This window comes from Mesocricetus auratus, unplaced genomic scaffold (assembly GCF_017639785.1).
Source record: "Mesocricetus auratus isolate SY011 unplaced genomic scaffold, BCM_Maur_2.0 Super-Scaffold_100046, whole genome shotgun sequence".
NCBI classification, from domain to species: domain Eukaryota; kingdom Metazoa; phylum Chordata; class Mammalia; order Rodentia; family Cricetidae; genus Mesocricetus; species Mesocricetus auratus.
Window position 1 is genome coordinate 855,835 of NW_024429223.1, and position 27,425 is coordinate 883,259.

General features: G+C 40.2%; 1 protein-coding gene across 1 annotated transcript; it reads left to right on the plus strand.

The window, feature by feature from the left end:
* The first annotated feature begins 280 nt into the window (after nt 1–280).
* Nucleotides 281–16,107, plus strand: LOC101844759 (cytochrome P450 2B1). The gene is made up of 9 exons (XM_013121826.3): nt 281–451; nt 6,903–7,065; nt 7,197–7,346; nt 9,002–9,162; nt 9,872–10,048; nt 10,504–10,645; nt 12,183–12,370; nt 12,545–12,686; nt 15,501–16,107. The coding sequence occupies exons 1-9, from the start codon at nt 281–283 to the stop codon at nt 15,680–15,682; spliced, it is 1,476 nt and encodes a 491-aa protein (XP_012977280.2). The 3' UTR covers nt 15,683–16,107.
* The last annotated feature ends 11,318 nt before the right edge of the window (nt 16,108–27,425 follow it).

Below are 27,425 nucleotides of genomic sequence, written 5' to 3' on the forward strand. Positions count from 1 at the left end.
ATTTGTACATAAAATGAGACGCATTGCACCCAATGCCCTTTGGTCCTATGTATCTGTTTCATGGTGTCCTTGCCAACATCTAGTATGGAGGTAAGGGAATAATGAGTGAGCAGATCACAGGCAGGCAGCCCAAGCAGGAAATATGGGTGCTCACACTACTGGAAAATCATGAGAGAGCAGGGAGAACAGATGAAGTTGCATAACTGAAAGGAGAGCAGGGTCCAACATAAAAGGTCCTGCTGAATTGTGCAGTGAAGTAGACAGTGTTCAGAAGAGGACCATGGAACCCAGTGTCCTGCTCCTCCTCGCTCTCCTCCTGGGCTTCTTAGTGCTCCTGGTCAGAGGCCACCCAAAGTCCCATGGCCACCTCCCACCAGGACCCCATCCTCTGCCCTTCTTAGGAAACCTCCTGCAGATGGACAGAGGAGGCTTCCTGAGCTCCTTCATGCAGGTGAGACTTACATGGGGACATAGTGTGGGCTTGCTCCTGCTTTTGTTCATGGAGATCACTCATCAGGATGAGCAAGGGACTCCTTCCAGGCCATAGGTTCAGTGTGGAAGTTCTCTGAGTATAAGGTGAGATGGTGATTGGTGATGTATTGTGTTCAGATTGACAGGCTTGTTCTCCCTATGCTGGAATCTTCTGGGTCACTGTGCTTGGAGTATGAAAGGTGTAGAATTGTTAAGGTGTACGAATGTAGAATTTCACTCCATGGGGCCTGTCTGCTCCAGAAAGGAAGGAAAACTGTCAGAGGCCTAAACAACAGGTTTTACTCCTGTCAACAAAAGAGACAGCAAAGATTAGCTTGAGGTATTCAAGAACAAAGGGGAGGAGAGACAGGCAGGGCAGGAGGAGGATCAAGTAGGAAGTACTTATCAGTTTCTTCCAGCGTCTCGCACTTATTTTCCAGTATGTTCATTGACATTTTACACTTGAGATTTAATGGTTCATTACACTCTTTTATTAATAATGAATCAGCTGAAGCAATCCCACTTTTGAAGATGGAGTTTTTGTCCTGAGAGGTCCCACAGACCTTTAGTCCCAAATAAATACGGAAAGGCTTACATTAAATATAAAGTATTTGTCCAATGGTTCCACCTTCTATTGGCAAGCTCTCTTAATTATTAACCCATTTCTATTAAAATGTGAATTGCCAAGAGACTTTGGCTTATCAGTAATCCTCCTGCATGTTATTCAATTTGGCAGCCACATGGAGTCTCTCAGGTGGCTCTTTGAGTTTCTCTTCCCTGTATTCTCTTACTGTGGTACCCCTGGCTGTACCTCCTGCCTGGCTATATCTTGCCTGCCCATTGGGCCTCAACAGCTTTATTCATTAACCAGTAAGAGAAGCATACATTCACAGCATACAGAAGGACCTCCCCAGTCACACTCAAGTGTCCCTCCCCATGACTGTGTTATCCTTCTTGGGTGTCATGTTTGTTACCCCCTGTCCTTTAAAAGATCACCCTCATCAATGGCAAATTTACTTATTTTAACTTATATTTGAGAGACTGTGTCTCTCCATGCTTTTTTGTTGTTGCTGCTGCTATCTTCCACCTCATGTTTCTTCTGCCATAGCATTTGAATGTAATAACAAGTGTGCATCACCATACTTTATATGAGTGTTTGAATCATATGTTTCTCACATATTAGGAACCTCAAGCCAATATCCTATTTAACTTTAAGTAATCCTTTGACAATTCCACATATGCATATCCTGGATCTCCATCATTTGTGATCCCCATTTTCCTGTCTCCTCTGTCTTTCTGTCACATAAACCCTACTTTGTGCCAAGAACCCTTCCTACATTGATATTCTTTTGTTTTTATTCACTAAGTTTAATAAGGGTCATTCAAAGTGGCCTTATGCTTGGTTTCCTACTTAGAGATGCTCATGGCCGGGCGGTGGTGGCACACGCCTTTAATCCCAGCACTCGGGAGGCAGAGGCAGGCAGATCTCTGTGAGTTCGAGGCCGGGCTGGACCGATAACCTACAAAACAATACAGAGAAACCCTGTCTTGTAAAAAAAAGAGATGCTCATGGTCCAGTAAATAGGGCAAATGCATGTTTATGTGAGGGTCAATATCTTACCTTTTTCTTACCAACATTCCCACCTAAATGCTCTCTATGAAGCCTACATTAACCTATTCTGTGTATATGTCACAAAGACCCAATGCCTCTCAGTAGAAGTGAGTGTGGGCTTTAATCATGTATGCTACTGAGGTTGATGTATTATTTTGAATGAAATCCAGGGATTGAAAAACAAACCCAGGCTGTGACATCCACTAACTGCCAATATTTAAATTAAAAATATTCAATTGGTTATCTGAGTCTTTAATTTTTTTTGAAGTTCAAGGACAAATGCTTTTTAGTGATGGAGAGGGAAACAACAAGGAAGATCAGTTGTGAATCTTGACTGCTGCCAGAGGAGGAACAGGAATAGAAAGAGAGCAATCCATGCTGTGTTGTAGGCTACCACATGGTGGAAAGAGGGTGAGGGGTATAACATCAGAGAGAGAGAGAGAAAAGAACACAGACCACCAAGGAATGCAAACACAGCCTTTGGTAGAGATCCAAAAGATATTTTTAAAAAGGCAGAATGAAGAGTGTAGTTATCTTTCTTCTTTGGGGCTCATTGTCTATGACTTCATGATGGGGGAGGAAACAGAAGAGAGGGCAGTGTTGGATGGTTTGTGCATCTAACGAAACAGCTCTCCAGGGAGACACTCTAAGTATTATAACTCCACTTCATTCCAGAGAGGAGTACATAAATTCTGGGGACAGTGGCTGGGGCATCACCTAAATTGCATTAAACAACAGTATCCTATCTTAAAGCTCCTACTACAAGTCATAGCACAGATATGTGGAAGCATTGCCCTATCCTAAAACTCATAGCACAATATCTAATTACCACATCAGAAGCAAGTGGAGTTCTCTAGCAGGGAAATATGCCAAGGATCAAACTGGAGATAAATCCAGATTCCAGTCTTAGAGAACTTCTGTAAATAATGGCAAATATAGAGTAAAGTCTCATTGAGGTGAGGGTCTTCCATGTTTTCATGACTGGAGAGAGCTGCCAGGCCATGGTAGACCACAAACTCTGACCATCAAGATCTCCCAACAGAAGAGGGATGGTTTTTCTGAGTAATGACTAGAAAAGCTGTTGATGGGAGTTCTGCGAGTGCCTACACTAAGGTTAAGGGAGGAGTAGAACACTAGTCCAATAAGGGAAAGGTCTTTTCTACTTACTGAAATAAGGGAAAGATTATGCCTTCCATGATGAGAGATGTTCTGTGTATATATGTCAATAAAGCACTGTTGGACTAGGAGTCTATGAGGATTCTGGGAAATGTAGTGAACTGAGTGATAGCCATGTGATTCCCGGGAAGAGAGGATACAAGTCTGCATTCTTGGTAATATAAGACCTTATAAAATATATATTAGTAATTATGGGTCAATAATTAAGTCAAAGCTAGCCAATGAGAAACAATAACAAATTGCCAACAGATTAATAATTAATATAGTGCCTTGTGTGTTATTTGGGGGCTAATGGGGTAATGGGAGCCTGACGGGAATTCCACAACAATATGGCTCCAACAACGTGGGTATTAAGAACTTCCACTGAAACCTTTAAAAAAAGCTTTAAAAGGGGATTTTACAATCAAAAGAACAGAGGCAAACAGAGCTTTTTGGTAGCAGCATTTTTCTCAGGTGATCTCTGTTTTTGCTAGAGACAAGCAGAAACACATGTGGCTCCTTTAAGGGAGGTTTCTTGACTCAACATAAGTGGAAAAACTGCATGGCTCTTTTAAGAGGCCCTACTAACAACAGAAAAACATAAAGATTTACAGTACAGTCAGATTCAGATGAAGAAAAACCTCTAAAAGTTTACAGTGTGTTTAAAAATATATCTAGGCTTGAGAGAGAAAAAGAAACAGGATAGTGGTAAAAGAAATAGAGAAGCTGGACTGTAGGCACACATGTCTTTAATCCCAGCTCTCGGGAGGCAGAGAGCCGGTTGTGGTGGCACACACCGGTAGGATTTGCTGAAAGAGGCAGACAGATTTCCACCTAGAAATCCTGTCTCAGAGAAAACATCAATAAATAAAAGTAAAATAAATAGAATAACAATAATAGATAAATAAAGAAAAAGCCGTGTAAAGATGGAAAACACACAAAGAGTCTGGATACTGTATGCTATTGTATTTTTAAGTTTTTCAATTGCTAAAGAAGCAACAAATGCTAAATCACACTTGATTATAAATGCTGCTAAATTGATCCAACTTATATATTTTGAAAATGCTTTGACTTCTAAATTTAAATATAGGGATAGGTTGGGAAAAGTTTTTGTTTCTATTTCCACAGAAAATGAAAAGCTGTGGATTCCTTTCAGGCTTCTATGGTTTGATGAACCAAGACCCCGGGAACAGTGGCCCAAGTTATCCAACATCTAAAACTAAAACAGCTAAAATGATACAGCCTTATGGACCACAAAAAAACAAGGATTTGGCCAGGTTTCTGAGTTTTTGTCATGATCCCCATGGTATGGACAGTGTCCCCTATCAGCAGGAAGCAGTTTGAAATAAACAAATCCCAATTTCCCAAATATTGTTTATAATTTTTTTCACTTAAATAAGGTTGCTTATAATTGGTTAATGATCACAATCTCTTTTTAAAGGTGAAGGGGATTATGGTGTGGAAATGAATACTTTGTATTGGTATGGCTTATCATTTATTGATAAAAATTTAAGATCAATTTTGTGATATGTATACTTCTCTTGTTTAAGTATTGTGTTTATACTGATCTTTTAAAATGTAATATATAATTAAATACATATTATAGATAGTTACTTTGATAGGTGAGTTAGGTTTTCTAGATATACAGAGATACATTTGAGATAGATAATTTTCAAACCTTTCAAAGACCTTCAGAAAATGGCATTTAAAATGGTTTTCAGTTTACAATGAGAAATGTCTGGTCCTCACACTCCAATTACAACAGAGAGGAAGATGGGCATCAAGGAAGCTCATTATGGAGTTTGCTTTCAACATGGCAAGATTAGCCATTTGGGCAAGAAACTCCCCTTGCCTGGACTGTTTGACTGTTGCTGTATAAACTACACATGCAGGACCCACAGGAAAGTGGCTGCTAAATTTAGACAGTCCTTCAGGGCTCCTGCTTCATGAAAGAGTCTGCCAGAAAAATGAGTGACAGACTGCCAATGCAGATGGACAGTTTGAAATTTCCTGCTTTGCTGAGAAGTCTTTCAGATACACTGTGGCTATGGGCTGAACATGGATGCCCCAATGTTACAGAGGAACTTCGGGTGACTGTCCAGGTAGCAAGATGTCTCTGTCAATTCTAGTTTTTCTATATTATTCTTCTGTAGTCGTTGATGGAGTTGAAGACAGAAGATAGTTTTCCTTAGTTAGGATTAAATACAAGTTACATATAAGTCTTTAGACTCACAAAGATAGGACAAATGATATTTTCTTTAAATCTTACTAAATGTTAATGGACAAAATATTAGAACTATAGTTCTTGCTTGATATCTGTTCTGTTATATATAACTTGACTATGTTAAAGTTAAAACTTTTCTTTTTATTTAGACAGAAAAGAGGAGATGATGGGGGAAGTTCTGTGTATATGTCAATAAAACACTGTAGGCCAATAGGGAAGCAAGATAGGTAGAACTAGGAGTCTAGGAGGATTCCAGAAAATGTAATGAACTGAGTGGTCATCATGTTATTCCCAGGAAGAGGGGACACAAGTCTGCCTTCTTGGTAAGATAAGACCTTATAAAAATATATATTAGTAATTATGTGTCAATAATTAAGCCAATGAGAAACAATAACAAATGCCAACAGCTTCATAATTAATATAGCCTCCTGTGTTCTCATTTGGAACTGATGCAGCTCTGGAACTAGGCTGGTGGGAAGATTATACATTGCATTTCCATCTGCTTATCATGGTTTAAGTAAATCAGCCTTCCCCTGGGATTGTCTCACTCTTAGTGAGACACTTCCTCTAACAAGGTAAAACCTCCTAAACTATCTAATATTTTCAAATAGTACCACTCCCTGTTGATCAATTATTCTAATGTATGAACCTGTGGGTTCAATCTTATTTAAAAAAAAAAAAAGAAACACACTTCGACCCATCCTTCACTCTTGGAAGTATTATACTCTTCCAGATAAGAAAACCAGGATTTAATGGTGGTTGCTTTCCAGTGTTATACCCTCTGTACTTCCTAGTAGAGCCCTTTTCTTTAGCATGGAAATGGAGCATAATTTGCAAGAATCTTTACAAGTAAATATTAACAGAAATATATTCTCAGAAGCCTAAACTGCAGCAAATCTAAACTACAATTATGTTAAAGGCACAACTGTTTTCCTATAGTTTCTAACATGTCTGGTCACTTTACTATTTATCACTGAGCATATTATAGGCAGTACTGCTTTAACTAAACCCTACTTTGTACAACTTAACATTTAGCTGCACATTTAATGCTGAATCCGTTGTAATGTCAATTCATCCCTCTCAGATTTCCTATATCATATCTATATCTTGTTTATCTTTTGAGGCAAGGTTTCCTGTAGCCCCAGGCTGGCTTCCAGATCAACCGCAGCCAGGGGTGATTTTGAACTCATTTACTCCCCGAGTCTTGGGCTTATAGCATGAGCCCCAAACTCAGAACCATACCATAATGTAGTATTGATAAAAATGTGCAACTTCTATGCAGACCTCCATGGTGGTGGGTTAACCCTAAAACTTCTAGCTCCTCAGAATGAAAATGATAGCCAGGGGAGAGGTTCCTATGTAACCAATATGTGTCTAAGTGTTTTAACAGTGTACCAACTGCCCTGACTACCTCAACAATGTTGCCCCTATGCTTTGCAGTTTCGAGAAAAATATGGAGATGTGTTCACAGTGCACATGGGACCAAGACCTGTGATCATGTTGTATGGGACAGAGGCCATAAGGGAAGCTCTGGTGGACCAAGCTGAGGCTTTCTCTGGCCGGACAACACATGCCGTGGCTAAACCTATTTTCAAGGACTATGGTGGGTGGCTCAAAATTAGAGAATCAACACAGCAAGAGGAGATGTGGTAGAAGAGTGGACAAGGGCTAGGGAAGGACCCAGGTTTCTTTGAACTTCTCTCTAACTCATCCATGCTTCCCTTACATTCTTAGGTGTGATCTTTGCCAATGGGGAACGATGGAAGGTGCTTAGACGATTCTCTGCAGTTACCATGAGAGACTTTGGGATGGGAAAGTGGAGTGTGGAGAAGCGGATTCAGGAGGAAGCCCAATGTATGCTAGATGAGCTACGGAATTCCCAGGGTGAGTTCTAGAGAAAGAGCATTAAGAAATATATCAGTGACTTTAGTGCACATCCAAAGAAAGACAAGAGGCACAAATGCGCAGAAAAAGATACATACACACACACGACACAGAGACACATACACACAGAAACAGACACACACTCACACACATACACATACACTGTGGAAAGGATGAGATAGGGGAGAGAAATACAGAAAGATAGGGGAAGAAATGTGACATTCAGAGCATGGAAGAATAACTCAGATATAGACTGAGTCATTCCTATGATAGGCCACTTATGTTCAGGGAAATTCATGCCTGGGTAAATAATATGTGTCAGTCTGGCATGATGGCACAAATCTGTCCTCCCAAATCTCAGGGGGCTGAGAGAGGAGGGCACATTAAATGCCAGTTTGACAGCATCATGAAATCTTGTTTAAAAGAGAAAAAGAGATTGATGCTGTAGGTGGAGTTCACATGTGCTGGGATTGCCCAGAACAGACACACTCCATTTCCTTTCTGTTCTTTAGTACCATAACATTGTCATGGTGCCACAAGATACTTATGTTAGTATACCTATGATGAGGCAGAAGCTTAGAGACTAGGGATCATCCTTGACTTCATATGGAGTTCAAGGCCATGCTGAAGTGGCCCAATGGGGTGTTTTATTTTGTGGCAGTTATAGGAATTTCTGGGTAGTTATTGACACTTCATAACACTGGTGAAAAAGTCTGCTTTAGAATTCATTTCTTCAGGCTCGTGTTTGTCCTCTCCTAAGATTTCTCAGGTGACTTGGAGACATAGAGGCTAAAGGAAGTAGAAGAAAATCAAAAGAATAAGAAGAAAGTAGGAGAAAGCAGGGTGACAGAGATTAAGAAGCTGGTATGGAGCTTGAGGGATCAAACAGAAGAGAAAAATCAGAAGAGCAGTAATGAGGGGAATAGAGAAGGGTAGAAAGTAAATAGTGTGTTTGAAAAGAGAAAGAAGCTGAAACTCATCAGCAAAATATCTGCAGAGGAAACTGGAACAAGAGATAGATGAGACCCAGAGAGAGTGGTAACAACGGCCCAATATTGCTGGGCTGACAGCATCCATCCCATTATGGAAGCCCATGAGGAAACATGGAATTTAAGGGAGGTAGATGCCAGGTGCTGATGATCCTTGGAACACAACAGAGCCTAGAATCCTAGAAGAAATAGAGGAAGATTCACAGATGAGAGACTATTAAATCCAGAACAGGAACTCCCGAACCATTCTGTTTGCCATTCCTGCAAGTGGAAGTTACCCAATGGATCAGAGTCAGAATGTTGGCCTAGGAGGAGGTGCAGGGGGGATATTAACTTGCACATGCTCCCCTTCTTGCCTCCATGGGTCTGAGTACTGATCCCAGTCATAAACATCTGTGTTAAACTAGAGAAATTAGCAACTGTCTGTGTATATACTAATAACCTTGCATCTTCTGTATTATATTGAAAGGAAACTAAATAAAATGGTGTGTGCAAATTTAAGTGCAGGATATGGTGCCTCACATGTGAAAATATGGTAGCAAATGTTGCTATTCATTGAGTAGTGTGTGGTTGGGACAGCTTTATTGAGATGGTGCCAAGGTCACATCTTCCTCTTCATGCCATGTTTTGATGTCATGTCTCCTGTCATGCCTCTTCATCCTCTAGGAGCCCCTTTGGACCCCACCTTCCTCTTCCAGTGCATCACAGCCAATATCATATGCTCCATTGTTTTTGGAGAACGTTTTGACTACAATAACCGCCAGTTCCTTCACCTGCTAAACTTGTTCTATCAGACTTTCTCACTCTCTAGCTCATTATCCGGTCAGGTTAGTATTTGGGTAGAGAGGAACAGCCAAGGCAGAGGGAATAATATTATGTTCTGTGGGTTAAGAAGGGCTGGAAGGAAGACATAGATAACATGGAGAGGCAAGAAGATTGTGAGCAGGAGGAAGAGAGTTATGGGAAGCAGGGTAGAGACAAGGAGCCTGAGGCCTGCAGGGAGGAAAAGAGGGTTGTTACCAAGGTGGAGAAACCTAAATACAAAAATACAGTGCCATGCAGACATGAGAAAATGATGACATGTTGATTGTGGCTGTTGATAAATGAGTAGAGGACTTGTCTATCATGTTTGAATCATTAGGTCTATTCCTAGAACAAAATCAGTAAGATTGTGTTTAGTACACATATGTAATCCTAATACATGCAAGATCAGAGTTCAAGGCCATTTTTGGATAAATACTGAATTTGAAGACAGTCTGAAAGACAAGAGACCCAGAATGAAAAGAAAACAACAAAATGATGGCTTAGGAAATAGAGACAGATTACAACAAAAGTGCTGGAGAAAGATTCAGAGAGACAGACTGATAGCATTATGCATGTATGTGTACATGAGAGGCAAAATGAAGGAACAGAAGATGATCATGAGTAGGGCAGAGGATAGAATAAGATCCTGAGGACATATGGGATCATAGGAAAATATTTTGGTTCTTGAGACCTATAGCTACAGGTGACCTCCTGGATCCTTCTTTCATGCAGTTGTATGAGCTCTTCTCTGTCTTCCTGAAGTACTTTCCTGGTGTCCATGTACAAGTGTGCAAAAACATGCAGGAAATCCTTGACTTTATTGAACAAAGTGTAGAGAAGCACAAGGTGAGCTTGGATCCCAACAATCCAAGAGATTTCATCGATGCCTACCTTCTACGCATGGAGAAGGTATGTCCTGCATTAATGAGACAGGGGATGGGTGACAGTGAAGGCTGAGGATGTGAGACGAGGAAATGTGTTGGGGACACAGAGGATGGGTTGAAGAGACAGGAAATTGAGTGGAAGAGATGCACAAGAATCTACAAAATTAAGAATAGAGAAAGGGAAGAGAAAATGAAATAGGGAGAAATAAGGCTGTAGAAGAAACACAGTGCAAGGGACAATAAAACAGAAAAGGTCTCAGAGAAAGAGACAGTTTGCTAGACAAAATATTATAAACTAGCAAGGATCAAAGTATAGAGAGAAGACAGAACACACAGACACCAAGAGACATTTTCGAGATCTGAGCAATGTCATGTGGTTCCTATAATGTGAGGCAGAAGGAGAGATCCCAGCATGTGTCTATCTCCCTGTAAGGCTTCAGTCATCCCTGACCCTCCCTTCTCTCTCCCATCTGGAACCAGGAAAAGTCCAACCCAGACACAGAATTCCATCACCAGAACCTCATGATCACCGTGCTATCTCTCTTCTTTGCTGGCACTGAAACAAGCAGCACCACGCTCCGCTATGGCTTCCTGATCATGCTCAAATACCCTCATGTTGCAGGTGTGTTACAGGCAACCAGTGAGAGAGATTCTAGCTTCCTTTTGGCTTTGAAGTTTCATGTGATTGAGAGAGACATGTGCCTCTTACATCTGAAACTCTGACGGCTTTGGTCAACTTCTAAACTAAGCAGTGCTGTTGGTTATGTATGAATCAACACCTAGATGAACCATTTTTACTATTAAAGCGAGATACATCCATCATCCAGCATTATTTTTTCTTTATTTACTTCCTTCCTTCATTCTTTTCTTCCATCTTTGCTTACTATTCAATCATCTTTCTATCCATGTACCTCTTATTCATTCATCTATTTATTCTGTTTGTGGATTTATATGTCCACCCACCAAGCCACTTGTCTTCTACTCTTGCTTAATTCATTTTTTCATCCATCTAAGAATCTACCTGTCCAAATATCTAGTTACTCAATCATCCTTCTGTCTACACACATATGAAAACTTATTCATATACACACACCCCACATACCCACAATATCCACCCATTCAACCATATTTCAATCCACTGCCAAATTGCTTATTTAATCACCCTACAAGTCATTTCACTGATTTCTTTCCATTAACCCACTTAGTCTTTCCTTTGATCAGTAGAATTAAATAAATTATTTCTCATTGATTCATCCATGTATTTATCTGTCCTTCTATTAACAGGTTTCATTTATTCCCTTCAATAACTGGACTTTGAGTTCATTTTTCCTTTGTCTATCCATTTCTAAATTAGAATCATCTGTTGACTTACAAGTTGAATAAATAGTCAAGTGTTTAGTCTGTTCATTTTATTGTTCTGTCCATTTATTCATTGATTTATTCATTGATTTCATTATGTATTCCTTTCTCAGACATCTATTAACATACTCATTAGCTAATCTACCTACTTCTTAGTTATATTTCTCAGGATAGATCCTTGAGTTCTTAATATAAAAGTCCATGTAAAGTTGTGGAATATGCACGAGCGGGAGTGTGTGTGTGTGTGTGTGTGTGTGTGTGTGTGTTTAGGTGTGTTTCAGTGTATGTGCTCATGTATATGTGTGTATAAAATTCTTTTCCTTGCAAAGGAAATCTCACATCAATATGATTGCTTTGAAGTCTCCTTTGCTGTATGTTTTTCTGTTTTGTTAATACCCTGCTGAAACGTAGTTGAACAATACAAAGAAGAGATTTAATATAGTTTTAAACATGGGCACAGAGGGACAATTGCTTAAGTGCAGGGCAGTTTTGTACCATCAAGTATAGAGTTTTTCTCTGTTTTCTCTGCTGCACTGATTCCTGGGTTGTTGCTCATAGAATAAACTCTGTCCAGGATGATGTGACAGACTTTGGAGATCCACCATTGAGGGCCTCACCCTCCCTGTGGAGCAAAGTGGGGACAGGGTGGGGAGTGGAGAGGGTTGTTGGGTGACTGGGCAGGAGTAGGGTGAGAGGGAGCTGGGATTGACATGTGAAGCATGTTTTTTCTAATTCAAATTTAAAAATATCGTTGCTACAAATCTGGCAAAGTGGATCCACTGTTCCCCTTTTGTGTGCAGAGAAAGTCCAAAAGGAAATTGATCAGGTGATTGGCTCACACCGCCTCCCAACCCTTGAAGACCGCCCCAAAATGCCTTACACTGAGGCTGTCATCCATGAGATTCAGAGATTTTCAGACATTATCCCAATTGGTGTGCCACGCAAAGTAACCAAAGACACTTGGTTCCGAGGGTACCTGCTCCCCAAGGTGAGACCAGCTGCCATTCCACATTTCTATAACATGAGCCTCCTGCATTCTCCTTGATACTAGTACCAGCCTGTTGTTGTTCCCCAGAATTTCTGGTGTCTTATTGGTTGTTTGACTTTCTGCACATGTGAGTTAGGGAATGTTGACATCTTAGTATCTCATAATGTCTCCTAGAACATTGAAGTGTACCCCATCCTGAGTTCAGCTCTGCATGACCCACAGTACTTTGAACAACCAGATACCTTCAATCCTGACCACTTCCTGGATGCCAATGGGGCCCTGAAGAAAAATGAAGCTTTTATGCCCTTCTCTATAGGTGAGACCCCCCTGTGCTTTCTTTCCCAGACACTAGAATGCATGCTCTTCCAGCAGGATACAGACAAGACTAGGATCATATTTACTGAGTCTTTTCCAACTGCTATGTCCATACCATTCTATTTAATGAGCCTACATTCCAACAAGGGGACCCTTGAACTGAAGGGGTGTCCTTTTGTGAGGTCTTTTAGAATTATTTAAAGGTCTCAAAACCCGAGCACATTCAGTTTCTTAAGAACCAATGGCAAGATCAACTGACAACATCTATGATCATGGCTATAAACTGGGTAAAGTCTTGATGGCTGGGGGACATTGACTTTAGCTGTGAGAACTGGGGTGTTGGGGCATGTATTGACACAATTGCCCCTGTTGCATACTCTTGTTAAATTCTAAGATACGGGGAAGGGGAGTGCGGAGGAGGGGAGGGAGAGGGAACTGGGATTGACATGTAAAACAAGCTATTTAAAATTAAAATAAAAAATGATTTAAAAAATTCTAAGATACATCAAAACCACCAGCACTTGCTTGAACCAAGATTTCATTCATGATGGACAATATCCTGAACCTAAGAAAGCTATGAATTACAGAACCCATTAATGACAGCATGGGGTTACTATTTATAAGAGGGATATGGTCATGGACACATAGTTTGATTGGAGCCAGCTCTGCTTTTGCTTTGCAAGGCCATGCTGGAGTAGTTGGCAGCCTGCGAAAAGTAAGCTACTCTTAGTGACTGAGATTTGTTCTGCATTGGGAAAGTATAATCTCAAGTTAGTGTGTAATTTGGTTGCCTGTTGTGTTTTAGTATTTTGTTACATGCAAATGTTGCCTCCAGTCTAGTTTAATTCAGTTTAACGTACTCTATGGGATATAAACATGGAAACTGTGTTCAGGGTTTTTATTTTTGGAGAAAGAGATATTCTTGAAGCAAATAAGCTTGTGTTGCCACCCTGCAGCCATGTCCTCATGATAGAGTTGGATCCCAGGACTGAGTATGTGTTACTTATGTTCTCTTTGAAAGAGCATGCAAATCCAGCCTGTCCTTTCTGTATTCTAGAAGATGATCTCCCACTGAACCTCATTGCTCTCTCCCATCCATAAATTGAGGGTTATTGAGCAAGTGTTGTCCTGCTGAGCAAGATCTCAACTAAGAATTCTCTAATCTTAAGTTTCCATGTGACTTCAGTGACTCCTGACTCTGCCCAGCACAATGACCACTTTCATGTTTCATCTTCAGAGTTGTAGACATGTAGGGCATGAGATATATGATTTGTAAGTACAGTAGTCCAAGTTTAGAAAGGCACACATGTGGAGAAAAAATCATGAAGGAATACATGACTAGATATAGCTAGATGTAGCTAGACAGAGAAGGAGATGGGACTAGAATGTTAGCTAGGAAGTTAACAAAAAGCAAGAAGAAAATAACTGATAAAAAGACACAGTGATGATAGATACAAACACATGTTTAGGTAAATTGTAAGCAAGCAAGAAAAGTGAGCAAACAAGCAATCCAAAAGGATATTATAGCCAACTAGTCTTGATGGATTTTATGTCTCCAATTCCAGGCATGGGGACATAATATTGAGAGTGACATAAGCCATTAAAAACTTCTCTGGAAAAATCCAGGTCACAAAACTAGTTCTAGAGGAACCATCTCAGAGAGATTCTCCATTAATTCTTAACACCTAAGTTCTGGAAATGAAGGCCAAGGAGTTAGTGTTGTTTCCATATACATCCTTACAGAGGCACAGTTTCCCAACAACTGTAGGGAAGAGGGATTGTTGGGAAATCTGTCCTCCACTTGTTGGTAGCTGCAGATTAGGAATCACTGAGGTACAAGGCATGTAGTCGATTGAGCCTTTGATTGTATTCTCTCATGGCTCTATGGAGCTTGATGTCCAAGTTGACAATCCAATAAGGGTTCCTTACACCCCTAAGAATCCAGTGAGTGCCACAGATACCTTATCATGTGCCCTGGCCCATTCCATTGTCAATTGTATATACAATTGTGATTTGAGACAGTACAGAAGAACTGGGGGAAAGTGTGGAGAGACAGAAGAGACTCTCACACAGAGGGCATTCTATGTACTGCAAGCTCTTCTGAACCCGGGACTTTCTTGCCTAAGTCTCCCAGTGACTGTATGTATAGACATGTGACTCCATGTCTATCTCATATAAGACCCAGAACACCATCCAGTTGTTAATCTAGAACTCTTTCTAAACAGTGCCTTCACCCTGTTAGCAGTCAATGTCAGGTACCAATCCCATTACTTGAAAAATAAGGGACACCAAAGATGTTGCATTGTATTGGTGTATAAATACACAATTGGTTCTTACTCTAAGTCTGTTAATTCAGATCTGGAACAAAAGACTCTGGTAATCTAACAAAATGCACAAATATGTCAAAAGTTCCCATGAGACATTCACTAACAAACTGTTACACATGTAATGATTTATTTATTGAGTATGTGGGTGTATGCATAGACGTGTTTGCTGTGGTGTGTGTGTGTGTGTGTTTATATCAGAGGACAGCTTGTGGGAGTTGTTTTTCTCCTGTGACATGTGGGACCAGGGATTGAACTCATGTCCTCAGTATTTATGTCAGGGGACTTTGCATACTAAGATCTCTCCCTGGCCCTTGGACCAATTCTTTAATGTTTGTGAAATTTCTCACTGTTCTTCATTTGAATTGCAGGTGAGGGTCAAACTCATCCTTATTCACTGCAATGGATAGAGTTGTCTTGATTTAGGGGTAATACACTCAAATGGATCTTCATTCTCTGGGGCTCATGTGACTTTTTCTCTGTGCCCACAGGAAAGCGCATTTGTCTTGGAGAAGGTATTGCCCGCAATGAATTGTTCCTTTTCTTCACCACCATCCTACAGAACTTCTCTGTGTCCAGTCCCATGGCTCCTAAGGACATTGACCTCAGTCCTAAGGAGAGTGGCTTTGGCAGACTGCCCCCAGAATACAAGATCTGCTTCTTGGCCAGATAACTAGGCTGAGTTGCTGTCCCCAATCCTGGTGATAATGGATGCTTCTTTCTACCCCTGAGAGATCTGCTGGAAACCAGGCCCTATATCACTGCTCACATCCTTCTCCAAAAATCCCGAGGTGTGTCCTACTGCCCTTGAATGCCACTGGCAAAATCAATCAAGGGTCTTTCTTGGTTTGTGAATAGAGAGACTTCTGGAAGCCACTTCTCATGCTGAGTCACTTCCCTATTCCTCACAAGGCCAAAGTCCCAGTAAAGAAGCTCCCAGTGCTCTATGTTCTAATCAACTGGATCTGAATTCTGCCTGTATAGAATTGCATAATATGCATGGTTCACATAAGGAAATTCTCATAGCATGTGATCTTTTGTGTCTGTGTCCTTTATTTCACACAACATTATCAAGGTTTCTGTGTTTTGCAGACCACAGTCAAATACCTTCAAATGTTTTTACCATGATATTTTTCAATAAAATGCACAATTACTCTCTTTTGTGTGTTCTCTCAGAAGTTGTGGTCAGTAAATCTCTCACAGAATGTCCATCAACTTGAGTTGTAGGTGATGGCAGACACAGTCAAGTTAACACTGAAGAACATTTGTCACCATGCTCAGTCTCCTGATCTCACAGCTATTCTTACCTGTAATTTCTTGTTCACCAGGCACCTTCAGTGCCTTCCAGAAAGTCTTCTTGCTGCAAACTACATCACATCCATGTCAGGTTTGTGAAGGGACAACCTGATTGCTGGTTCCTTGCTCAACTGTGAGAACCTGGAACATCAGGTGGCTGATGCCAGATGTTTAATACAGTGGAGGAGTAACCAATAAGTAAATAAATAACTCAATGAAATGACTCAACTCATTGCTTCCTAAACATTCCCACTGTGCCCCCTGACCTTCTCTCTTATCCTTGTCCCTAGAGTTTCCAGGGTGACCCCAGTTCTGTGGGTCCTGTGCTCTTACTGTCTTTCCACCTTCTGACAGAAGTGTGTGGAAGCCACCCTTTGAGCATTATACCATGAAACTCAGTTTCTACACACCACACTGCTGGGACAAGCAGGTGCACATTGTAAGTGTCATTTATTTAACACCATCATCGAGGAAGATGTCTCTTAGATGCCATTGGCCAATCAGCAGGCAGTTCTCAACTCACCTCTGAGATACTAAATTTCCAACTGTCTCACTAACCTCTCTATATCCTAGAAAGTTAACAGGAGCTTCGTTGAAGCGTGTTTCTGACACTCCCTCCTACACCAACCACAGAAATAGCTCAGCTTGCCATTCAAGAAAAACAGTGAAATGTGCAGCATGATAAGGGAGGAACATGGAGCACTGGCTTCTCATCAGTTTTTCTAGTCTGGAACTAGGATGACTCCAGCTCAAGGGCTGTCTCTCTCCAGTACAATAACATCTGCATTTATTGAATATCATGTTTCAAGCAGAACCATGTGCTTACTCAAATGCTTTCAAGGTCTAAGGTGTGGAGGAATTCAGGGTGAAGGGGTAGAAAGTGGAAGGAAGTGCTACTCACATGCGACAAAGAGTTTCCAATCCATGGCTTCATAGTTTGAGACTTCTCTCGTGGCTGTCATGATGTGGTACTAGAGAAATTTCTAGAATTCTGATGAGAACATACAGTTGAATGGTAGATAGGGCAATTGGTTCTGGTAGAAATACTGTGGTCTCTATAATGGAGACCAGCATTTTGTGTGTGGAGTCTATGAAACTCACAATGTCCATTGATGGGAAGGTTGTCAGAAGAGTTTGGACCAGTGTCCTTGAGGAAGGGTACTTGAAATACATTTGTGTGAAATCACAGACCTGAAATTTACATATTTCCCTGATGATAAACACCAAAGAGTGTGATCCAGTGATAGGAAGAACACATTACTACAGCCAGCCTGTGATATCTGGGCCCTACCTGGTAGCCAGAGGGAATTATGGAGATATTGCCACAGCCTACATGGGGTCTCAGCTTAATTTTGTTCTAGGTGGTCATGAGACAATACGGAAGGCTCTTATGATTTATCTATCCAAGGGATCATGGTTATAATTGATCCATCTTTCAGAAAGTCATGGAGAATATGCCTAAGGGTAGTGGGAGGGAATATCCCGCCCAACCCTATTCTTAGATATGATTTTTTAATATTTTATTTTTTGGTAAACGAAATATTTAGAACTTTCTCAAGTGGACCTTTTGGACCACTTTGAAGGAAATGGAGCATAGAATATCAAATCAAAGTGGAAGCTCCAGGTCTGGTATTGGAGGTTTGGAAGCCTATGATGAAGCCAGGGAGCTGTGCAAGAGGTCAACATGATGGAGGCAAGATGTGGGGAATGTGGTTGTCAAAGATTCAGAAAGAGTAATGTATAGGCATGTTCAATAATGTGTGTGTGTGTGTGTGTGTGTGTGTGTGTGTGTGTCTTTGTGTGGTAGGGATGTCAGGCTAAAGAACCAAGGATATATTTTCATTTAGGAATCTCACAGAAAATAGACAATGAAGTCACAAAGTGTATTGATGGGAAGAACAGATTAATGTGTGATTAATAGGGACATGGTAGTCTAAAATGAGACTAACCCCATTGGCTCATATATTTGAACATGTGGGCCCCATTGGGTGGAAATGTTTGGGACAGCTTAAGAGGTCTGTCCTTGTTGGAGGTGGCAAGTCATCAGGGATGGCCTTTGAGGTTTCCAAAGCCCTTGCCTTTCCCAAATAGTGCTGACTGCCTCCTGATATGGATGAGATGTAAGCTCTCGGTTACTTCCTCACTGACAGAGACATTTTGCTGCCTGGAGAGTGACCCAAAACTCCTATGCAATTTTGGGGCATCCATCTTCAGCCTATAGGGCCAGAATGTCTGACAAAATTTTTGAAGGACCATCCTGTCCTATGGCAAGTTTGGCAGTCACTTTCGTTTATAACCTGCTTGTCCAGTTTGGACAGTTGATATGTTTTCTATTTTAAAAAATTTCAAAATATTTTTATTTTAACTAGAAATAATCTTATTTTACATATCATCCCAAGTTCCCTCTCCCTCCCATTCTCCCATGCCCCCCACCAACCACCTGTCCCACCCCCTAATCCACTCCCCAGGAAGAATGAGGCCTTTCATGGGGAGATCATCAAAGTCTGTCACAGCATTTTTGGACAGCGCATAGGCCCTCCCCATATATTTAGGCTGAGACAGTACCCCCACCAAGATAGAATGGGCTCCTAAAGTCCATTCATGAACAAGGGATAAATGCTGGTTCCACCACAAAGGGCCCCAGAGATGGCTCATGCCTTCTAAATGTCACCCACATTCAGAAGGCCTAGTTCAGTTCTATGCTGGTTCTTCAGCTGGGTTCCATGAACTCTTACTTGCGCAGGTCAGCTGTTTCTCTGTGTTTCCCCAGCATGGTCTTGACCCTTTTGCTCATCATTCTTCCTCTCTACAATTGGATTTCAGGAGTTTGGCTCAGTACTTAGCTGTGCAACTTTGGTTCTTCTTCTATCAGGTACTGGATGAAGTCTCTAGGATGGCATTTAAGGTAGTCATCAATCTCAGTATAGGGGAGGAACATTTAATGTAGTCTCTGAACTATTGCTTAGATTGTTCTTTGGAGTCATCCCTGTAGATCTCTGGGCATTTCCCTACTGCCAGATTTCTCTTTCAACCTATACTGGCTCCCTCTATTAAGGAATATCTTTTCTTGCTCACCTCTATTTATCCCCTGGTGACCCATCCAGCAGGGGATAGTCAGCATAATACTATGGATGCCTAGGAGAAAGTGGGGATACAAGGGGTACAAGAACAGACAGCAAGTCAACATGGCTGATCAAGCTGACTACTTTAATCATCCCAAAGTGATTTATATAGGACCATAGGTGGGAAGTGAGGAGGGGAGGGAATGGGGGTGTTGACTGCAGCTGTGATGAGCCTGTTGGAGCAAAGGTCAGTGGGAGGGGTAGGCCATCTTGTGTCTTCTGGTAACCTTACTGCAGATTTCAATTCACAATCTTATTGTCTATTGCTCAAGCCTATAGCTAAAGTGACTTGGTAATTTTATCTAGGCTTAATATTTAACTGACATATAAGCCATGAGTCTGTTTTCTTGGAACTTGCTTCCTATCTTAAGGGGCAGGGTGGCCTGATGTCACATCTTCTCTAGAAGGACGTGATAATGCTAGAGCTAGATTATGACAGAGGTCCCTGACATCCTGGATCAATCTTCCTGATCTCTCATGTCAACCTCCCCATTCCTCTTTTCCCCTCTTTTTTCTCCTATTTTGATCCCCACTCCCTCATCTCCCATGCGCACAATTTGTTTAGGAGCTCTTGTTAATTTCCCTTTCTCTGTGGACATACATATGACTCTATTAAGGTCTTCCTTGTTTCTTTGCTTCACTGAAGGTGTGGATTGTAGGCTGGTAATCCTTTGCTCTGTGTCTAATAAACACATGAGTGTGTACATACTATGTTTTTCTTTCTGTGTGTAGGGTTACATGACTCAGGATGGTTTCTTCTTGTTCAATCCACTAGTCTGCGAATTTCAAGATTTCATTGTTTTTTTCTGCTGAGTACTACTCCACTTAGTAAATGTAGCACATTTTCTTTATCCATTCTTTGGTTGAGGGGCTTCTAGGTAGGGTGCTTCCAGGTTCTGGCTTTTACAAATAACGCTGCTGTGAACAGAGCTGAACAGATGTCCTTGTTGTATGAGTGTGCATCCCTTGGGTATATGCCTCAGAGAGGAATTGCTGGATCTTGAGGTAGACTAATTCCCATTACCCTGAAAAACTGCTACATTGATTGTCAAAGCAAATGTATAAATTTGCACTCCCACCAGCAATGGAGGACTGCTCCCCTTTCTCCACAACCCCTCAAAATAAACTTTTTTTAAGTTTAGCCATTCTGACAGGTGCAAGATGCTATCTCAGAGTTGTTTTGCTTTACATTTCCATGATGACTAAGGATGTTGAGCAATTTCTTAAGTGTCTTTCAGCCATTCAAGATACCTCTCTTGATAATTCTCTATTTAATTCTGTACCCCTACTTTTTAATTGTATCATTTGGCATTTTTTGACTACTTTCTTGAGTTCTTTGTATATTTTGGAAATCAGCCCTCTGTCAGATGTGGATCTGGTGAAAATATTTTCACATTGTATAGGCTGTCATTTTGTTCTTTGCCTTACAGAAGCTTCTCATTTTCAGGAGGTTCCATTTATTAATTGTCTATCTCAGTGTCTGTGCTATTGGTGTTTTGTTCAGGAAGTGGTCTCCTGTACCAATTCACTCAAAGGTACTTTCTACTTTCTCTTCTAAGAGGGTTAGTGTGGCTGGATTTATGTTGAGGTCTTTGACCATTTGAACTTAAATTTTGTGCATGACAATACATATGGATCTATCTGCATTCTTCTATATGTCAGCATATACTTATGACAGCACCATTTATTGACAATGCTTTCTTTTTTCCACTGTATAGTTGTAGCTTCTCTGTCAAAAATCAGGTGATCATAGGTGTGTGGATTAATATCAGGACTTGAAATTCAATTCCATTGGTCTAGCTGTCTGTTTTTATGCCAATAACAAGATGTTTTCATTACTATAGCTCTATAGTAGAGCTGAATAGGAGAGTTTGAATATAAGTTTCAATATAAGTTAAGAATTGTGATGGGGTTTTGATGGGGATTACACTGAATGTGTAGATTGCCTTTAATAAGATTGCCATTTTTACTCTATGGACTATACCTATCCGGCAGCATGGGAGACCTTTCAATGTTCTGGCATCTTCTTTGATTTCATTCTTTAAAGACTCAAAGTTCATGTGATACATTACTTTCACTTGTTTGGTTACAGTTACCCCAAGATAATTTATTTTGTTTGTGGCTATTGTAAAGGGTGACACTTCTCTTATTTCTTTCACTGCACATTTATCATCCACATCTATCAGGGCTACTGATATTTATGTGTTAATCTTGTATCCTGCCACAATGCTGAAGGTGATAATCAGCTGTAGGATTTACCTGATAGAATTTTTGGGTCACTCATGTAAAATATCATATCATTTGCAAATAGTGAAAGTTTGACTTCTTCCTTGATCTCCTTTGTTTTCTTGTTACTCTTGCTATAACTTCAAGTACAATATTGAAGAGATATGGAGAGAGTGGACAACCTTGTCTTGTTCCTGATTTTAGAGGTATCTCCTTGAGTTTCTCTCCATTTAGTTAGATGTTGGTTGTTGGCCTACTGTATCCTGCCTTTATCATGTTTAGGTATGTTCCTGTAATTCTTGATCTTTCCAAGACCTTTTTCATGAAGGTGTGTTGGATTTTGTTAAAGGATTTTTCAGCATCTATTGAGATGATCATGTAGTTTTTCTTTTTCAGTTTCTTTATATATTGGATCATGTTGGTGAATTTTCATATGTTGAACCATCCCTGCATCCCTGAAATGAAGTCTACTAGATAATGGTGGATAATTTTTCTCATGTATTCTTGGATTTGATTTGCCAGTATTTTATTGAGCATTTTTGCATCACTATTCCTGAGGGATATTGGTCTGTAGTTCTCTTTCTTAGTTGTTTCTTTGTGTGGTTGGGCTACAAACAAAACTGTATCCTCAAAAAAAGGTTTGACAACGACCTTTCTGCTTCTATTGTGTGGAACAATTTGGGGAGTATTGGTATTGGCTGTTCTTTGAATTTCTGTTAGAATATTGCACTGAAACAATGTGGCCCTGTGCTTTTATTGGTTGGGAGAATCTTTATGACTGCTTCTATTTCCTTATGGGTCTATTTAGATTGCTTATCTGTACTTCGTTTAATTTTGGTAGGTGATATCTATCCAGAAAATTGTCCATTTCCCATAAATTTTCCAGTTTTGTTGAGTACAGCTTTTCAAATTATGGACTGGTGATTTTTCTGGATTTCCTCTGTGTCTGTTGTTGTGTTTTCCCTATCATTTCTGATTTTATTTTGCATGTTCTTACTCTCTGTTTTGGATTACTTTGGATAATTGTGTATTTATCTTGTTGATTATCTCAAAGAACAAACTCATTGTTTTATTGATTCTTTTTATTGTTTTCTTTGTTTCTACTCTATTGATTTCAGCCCTCATTTGATTATTTCCTGATGTCTACTCCTTCTGGGCAAGTTTGCTTCTTTTTGTTCTAGAGCTTTCAGGTGTGCTGTTAACTCTCTAGTGTGACTAATCTCCAGTTTCTTCATGTGGACAATTAATGGTATGAACTTTTCTCTTAGCACTGCTTTCAAATGTTCCATACATTTGAGTATGTTGTGCCTTCATTTTCACTAATTCTAGGAAGTTGTTAATACCTTTCTTTGTTTTTTTTCTTTACCCAGGAGTGATACAATTGAACATTGTTCAATTTCCATGAGTTTGTGTGGTTTCTGCAATTTGTGTTGTTTTTGAATTCTAACATGAATGCATGTTGATCTGATAAGATACAGTGTGTTATTCCAATTAGTTTATCTGTTTAACTTTGCTCTTTTTTGCCAAGTATGTAGTCAATTTCAGAGACCTTTCCATATGGCACTTAAAAGAAGTTGTATTCTTTTGTGTTTTCATTGAATATTCTATAGATGACTGTTATACCCAGTTGGTCCATAATTTATGTTGTTTCCTGTGTTTCTTTGTTAAGTTTCTGTTTGGTAGTCCTGTTCAGTGGTAAGAGTGGGGTATTGAAATGCCTTATTCTAAGAGTGTGGAGACTTTCAAGATTTGAGTTTAATAATGTTTCTTTTATGAATGTGGGTGTCTTTGTATTTGGGCCATAGATGTTGAAAATTGAGAGTTCATCTTGATGAAGTTTTTCTGTGATGTATATGAAATGACCTTCTTCATGTCTTTTGATTTGTTATAGTTTGAAATCTAATTTGTTAGATATTAGCTACACTAGCTTTTTTCTTAGGTCTATTTGTTGGAAAATCCTTTCCCAGCACTTTACTCTGAGGTAGTTGTCTGTCTTTGAATTTGAAGTATGTTTCTTGTATGGAGCAGAAGGATGGATTCTGTCTTGGTATTCATTCTGTTATCCCATGTCTTTTTATAGGTGAGTTAAGAGCATTGCTATTGAGGAATGCTAATGACCATTGATTATTGATTCTTGTCTCTTTTGTATTTGTTTTTGATGGTGGTATTGTGTGTGGATTTTCCTTTTTTCTTTTTGGCTTTTGGCAATTTGTAATTATCCATTGTCTCTGTTTTTTGAGTGTAGTTACCTTCTTTGAGTTGGAGTTTTCCTTCCAGTTCTTACTCTAGGGGTGGATTTGCATGTATGTGTTGTTTAAATCTGGTTTTGACATGGAATATCTTGTTTTCTCCATCTATAGCTTGGGTATAGTAGACTAGGCTAGCATCCTTGGTCTCTTACTGTTTGTGGAATATCTACCCAGGACCTTCTGACTTTCAGAGATTCTATGGATAATTCAGGTGTAATTCTGATAGTTCTGACTTTATATGTTACTTGATCTTTTTGCTTTTCTACCCTTAGTACTATTTCTTAATTTTGTATGTTTGTCATTTTGATTGTTATGTGAATGGGAACTTTTTTGGTTCAGTCGATTTGGTGTTCTGTAAGCTTCTTGTACTTTAATACGCATGTCCTTGCTTAGGTTGCAGAAGTCTTCTATAATCTTGTTGAAAATGCTCTCTGCACTTTTGAGCTGGGCTTCTTTGCCTTCTTCTATACATATTATTTTAGGTTTGCTCTTTTCTCAGTGTCCCATATTTCCTGAATATTTTGGGTTAAGTTTTCTTTTTTATTTTTTTAATAAAAATTTTATTTTTAAATTTAAATTCAAATTAGAAACAAGGTTTCTTCACATGTCAATCTCACATCCCTCTCCCTTTCTCTCCCCTCCTCCCACCCCTCCCACCCCCCACCCAATACGCCCTTCTTTCCCCAGGGAGGGTGAGTTCTTCCATAGGGGTGTCCATAGTCTGTCATTTCATCAAGGACAGGGCCTAGAACCTCCCCCAAGAGTCCAGGGTGAGAGTGCATCTCTCATTGTGGGATGGGCACCCAATGTCCATTTGTATGCCAGGAATAAATACTGGTCAACTACCAAAGGCCCCATAGATTGCCTAGGTCTCCTCATTGACACCCCCATTCAGTGGGTCTTGATCAGCCCCATGCTGGATTACCAGGCATCAGCCTGGGATTCAAGAGTTAACCCTTGTCAGGTCAGCTGTTTCTTGGGGTTAAACCAGCCCAGTCTTAATCCCTTTGGTCATCAGTCCTCCCTCTCTGTTACTGGCTTTCTTGAGTTCAGCTCAGTGCTTAGCCATGAGAGTCTGTCTCTGCCTCCATCGGCCACTGAATGAAGGTTCTGTTTCCCTGACTCTCAGGACATGGGATTGTAGGCTGGCACTCCACAGATCTATGTCTCAAATCCATATATAAGAAAATACGGAGTCCAGGGAAGCAGCTGTTCCTCCGGCAGCATCAGGTAAACAAGCCGGCTTCCCGGCCTGTGTTCCAGTGCCTGCAGATCACCTGGGAACTGCACAGAGCTCCCAATCCCAGCAGGAGCCAAGCACCCCACACTCCAGATCTTCTCTCCCACCAACGAGACCAGGAAACCAGAGGAGACAGGGAGACCAGGGAAGTAGCTGTTCCAGATCAGGTACAACAGGACCCAGCATAGGGTCCAGGGGACCAGGTAGGAGGCTAAGCGCCCCAGATTCCTGTTCTTCTTCTCCACCCACGGGACCAGCATTTGGACAAGGAATAGAAGAACCACCAGATTATTGGACTTGCTAGCACCCACCAAAAGGGAACTCTGGTCCCCAGACCAGTAAGGGGCTCTTTCTGCACCCACTAGAAGAAGAGATGGGAAAGAGACAATGCAAAAACACAGTCAGCAACAGAAAAACAAATATGACACCGCCAGATTCTAGAGACTCCACACCAGCAAGACCCCAACATTTTAATGTGAACGAAGCAGAAGAGAATGACTTTAAAAGCACTTTCATGAAAATGATAGAGGCCCTAAAAGAGGATATAGGAAAATCCCTCAAAGAAATGGAAGAAAAAACAAACCAAAAAATGCAAAAAATGGAAGAAAAAACAAACCAAAAAAGGCAAGAATTGGAAGAAAAAACAAACCAAAAAAGGCAGGAAATGGAAGAAGAAACGAAGCAAAAAATGCAAGAAATGGAAGAAAAAACAAAGCAAAAAATGCAAGAATTGGAAGAAGAAACAAACCAAAAAAGGCAGGAAATGGAAGAAGAAACAAAGCAAAAAATGCAAGAAATGGTAGAAAAAACAAAGCAAAAAATGAAAAAAATGGAAGAAGAAACAAAAAAAGGCAGGAAATGGAAGAAGAAACAAAGCAAAAAATGCAAGAAATGGTAGAAAAAACAAAGCAAAAAATGAAAAAAATGGAAGAAGAAACAAAAAAAGGCAGGAAATGGAAGAAGAAACAAAGTACAAAATGTGAGAAATGGAACAAAAAGCAAACCAAAACATGCAAGAAATGGAAGAAAGAACAAACCAAAAAAAATCATAAAAGGCAACAAACGGACGAAAAGATAAACAGAAAATTGCAAGAAGAAATGCAAACACTGCAAGGGTTGAAAACTGAAATAGGGACATTAAAAAAGCACAATCTGAAGAAAGGCAGAAAATAGAAAAGCTGAACAAACAGTCAGGCACTACCAATACAAGCATTACCAACAGAATAGAAGAGATGGAAGAGAGAATCTCAAGTGTTGAAGATACACTAGGAGAAATGGATTTATCAACCAAAGAAAACCTTAAATCCAACAAATCCTTAACACAAAACATCCAGGAAATATGGGACACCATGAAAAGACCAAACGTAAGAATAATAGGTATAGAAGAAGGAGAAGAAATCCACCTCAAGGGGGCAGAAGGCATATTCAACAAAATCATAGAAGAAAACTTTCCCGACCATAAGAAAGACATGCCAATGAAGGTACAAGAAGCCTACAGAACACCAAATAGAGTGGACCACAAAAAAAATTCCCTTGCCACATAATAATCAAGATCCCAAACATACAGAATAAAGAAAGAATATTAAGAGCAGCTAAGGAAAAAAGGTCAAGTAACATATAAAGGCAGACCTATCAGAATTACACCTGATTTCTCCATGGAAACTCTGAAAGCCAGAAGGTCCTGGATAGATATTCTACCTACACTAAGAGACCATGGATGCCAGCCCAGACTACTATACCCGGCAAAGCTCGCAATTACTATAGACGGAGAAAACAAGATATTCCATGACAAAACTAGATTCAAGCAATAGGTGTCCACTAACCCAGCCCTACAGAAAATTTTGGAAGGAAAACTCCAACCCAAGGAAGCTAACTACAACCAGAAAAACATAAGCATTAGAGAATCCCTCTCTACCAACAGCCAAAAGAACAAAGGGGTGAAATTCCACACATAATTCCACCAACAACAACCATCGCAAATCAAAGAAGGATGAGCAATCAATGGTCATTAATATCCCTCAATATTAACGGCCTTAACTCACCCATAAAATGACACAGACTAGCAGAATGGATTCGAAGACAGAGCCCTTCCTTCTTCTGCATACAAGAAACACACCTCACCCTCAAAGACAGACATTACCTGAGAGTTAAAGGTTGGGAAAAAATTTTTCAATCAAATGGACCCAAGAAACAAGCCGGGGTAGCAATCCTAATATCTAACAAACTAGACTTTAAAATAAAATCAATCAAAAGAGATGAAGGAGGTCATTACATACTCATCAC

What these genes read in the sequence shown, in the direction of transcription:
- LOC101844759 (XM_013121826.3), top strand. Translation starts at nt 281, where the DNA reads ATGGAACCCAGTGTCCTGCTCCTCCTCGCTCTCCTCCTGGGCTTCTTA. An exon ending in CAAATACCCTCATGTTGCAG is followed by an intron (nt 10,646 to 12,182) that starts GTGTGTTACAGG and finishes TTTTGTGTGCAG; the next exon opens with AGAAAGTCCAAAAGGAAATT. An exon ending in GAGGGTACCTGCTCCCCAAG is followed by an intron (nt 12,371 to 12,544) that starts GTGAGACCAGCT and finishes AATGTCTCCTAG; the next exon opens with AACATTGAAGTGTACCCCAT.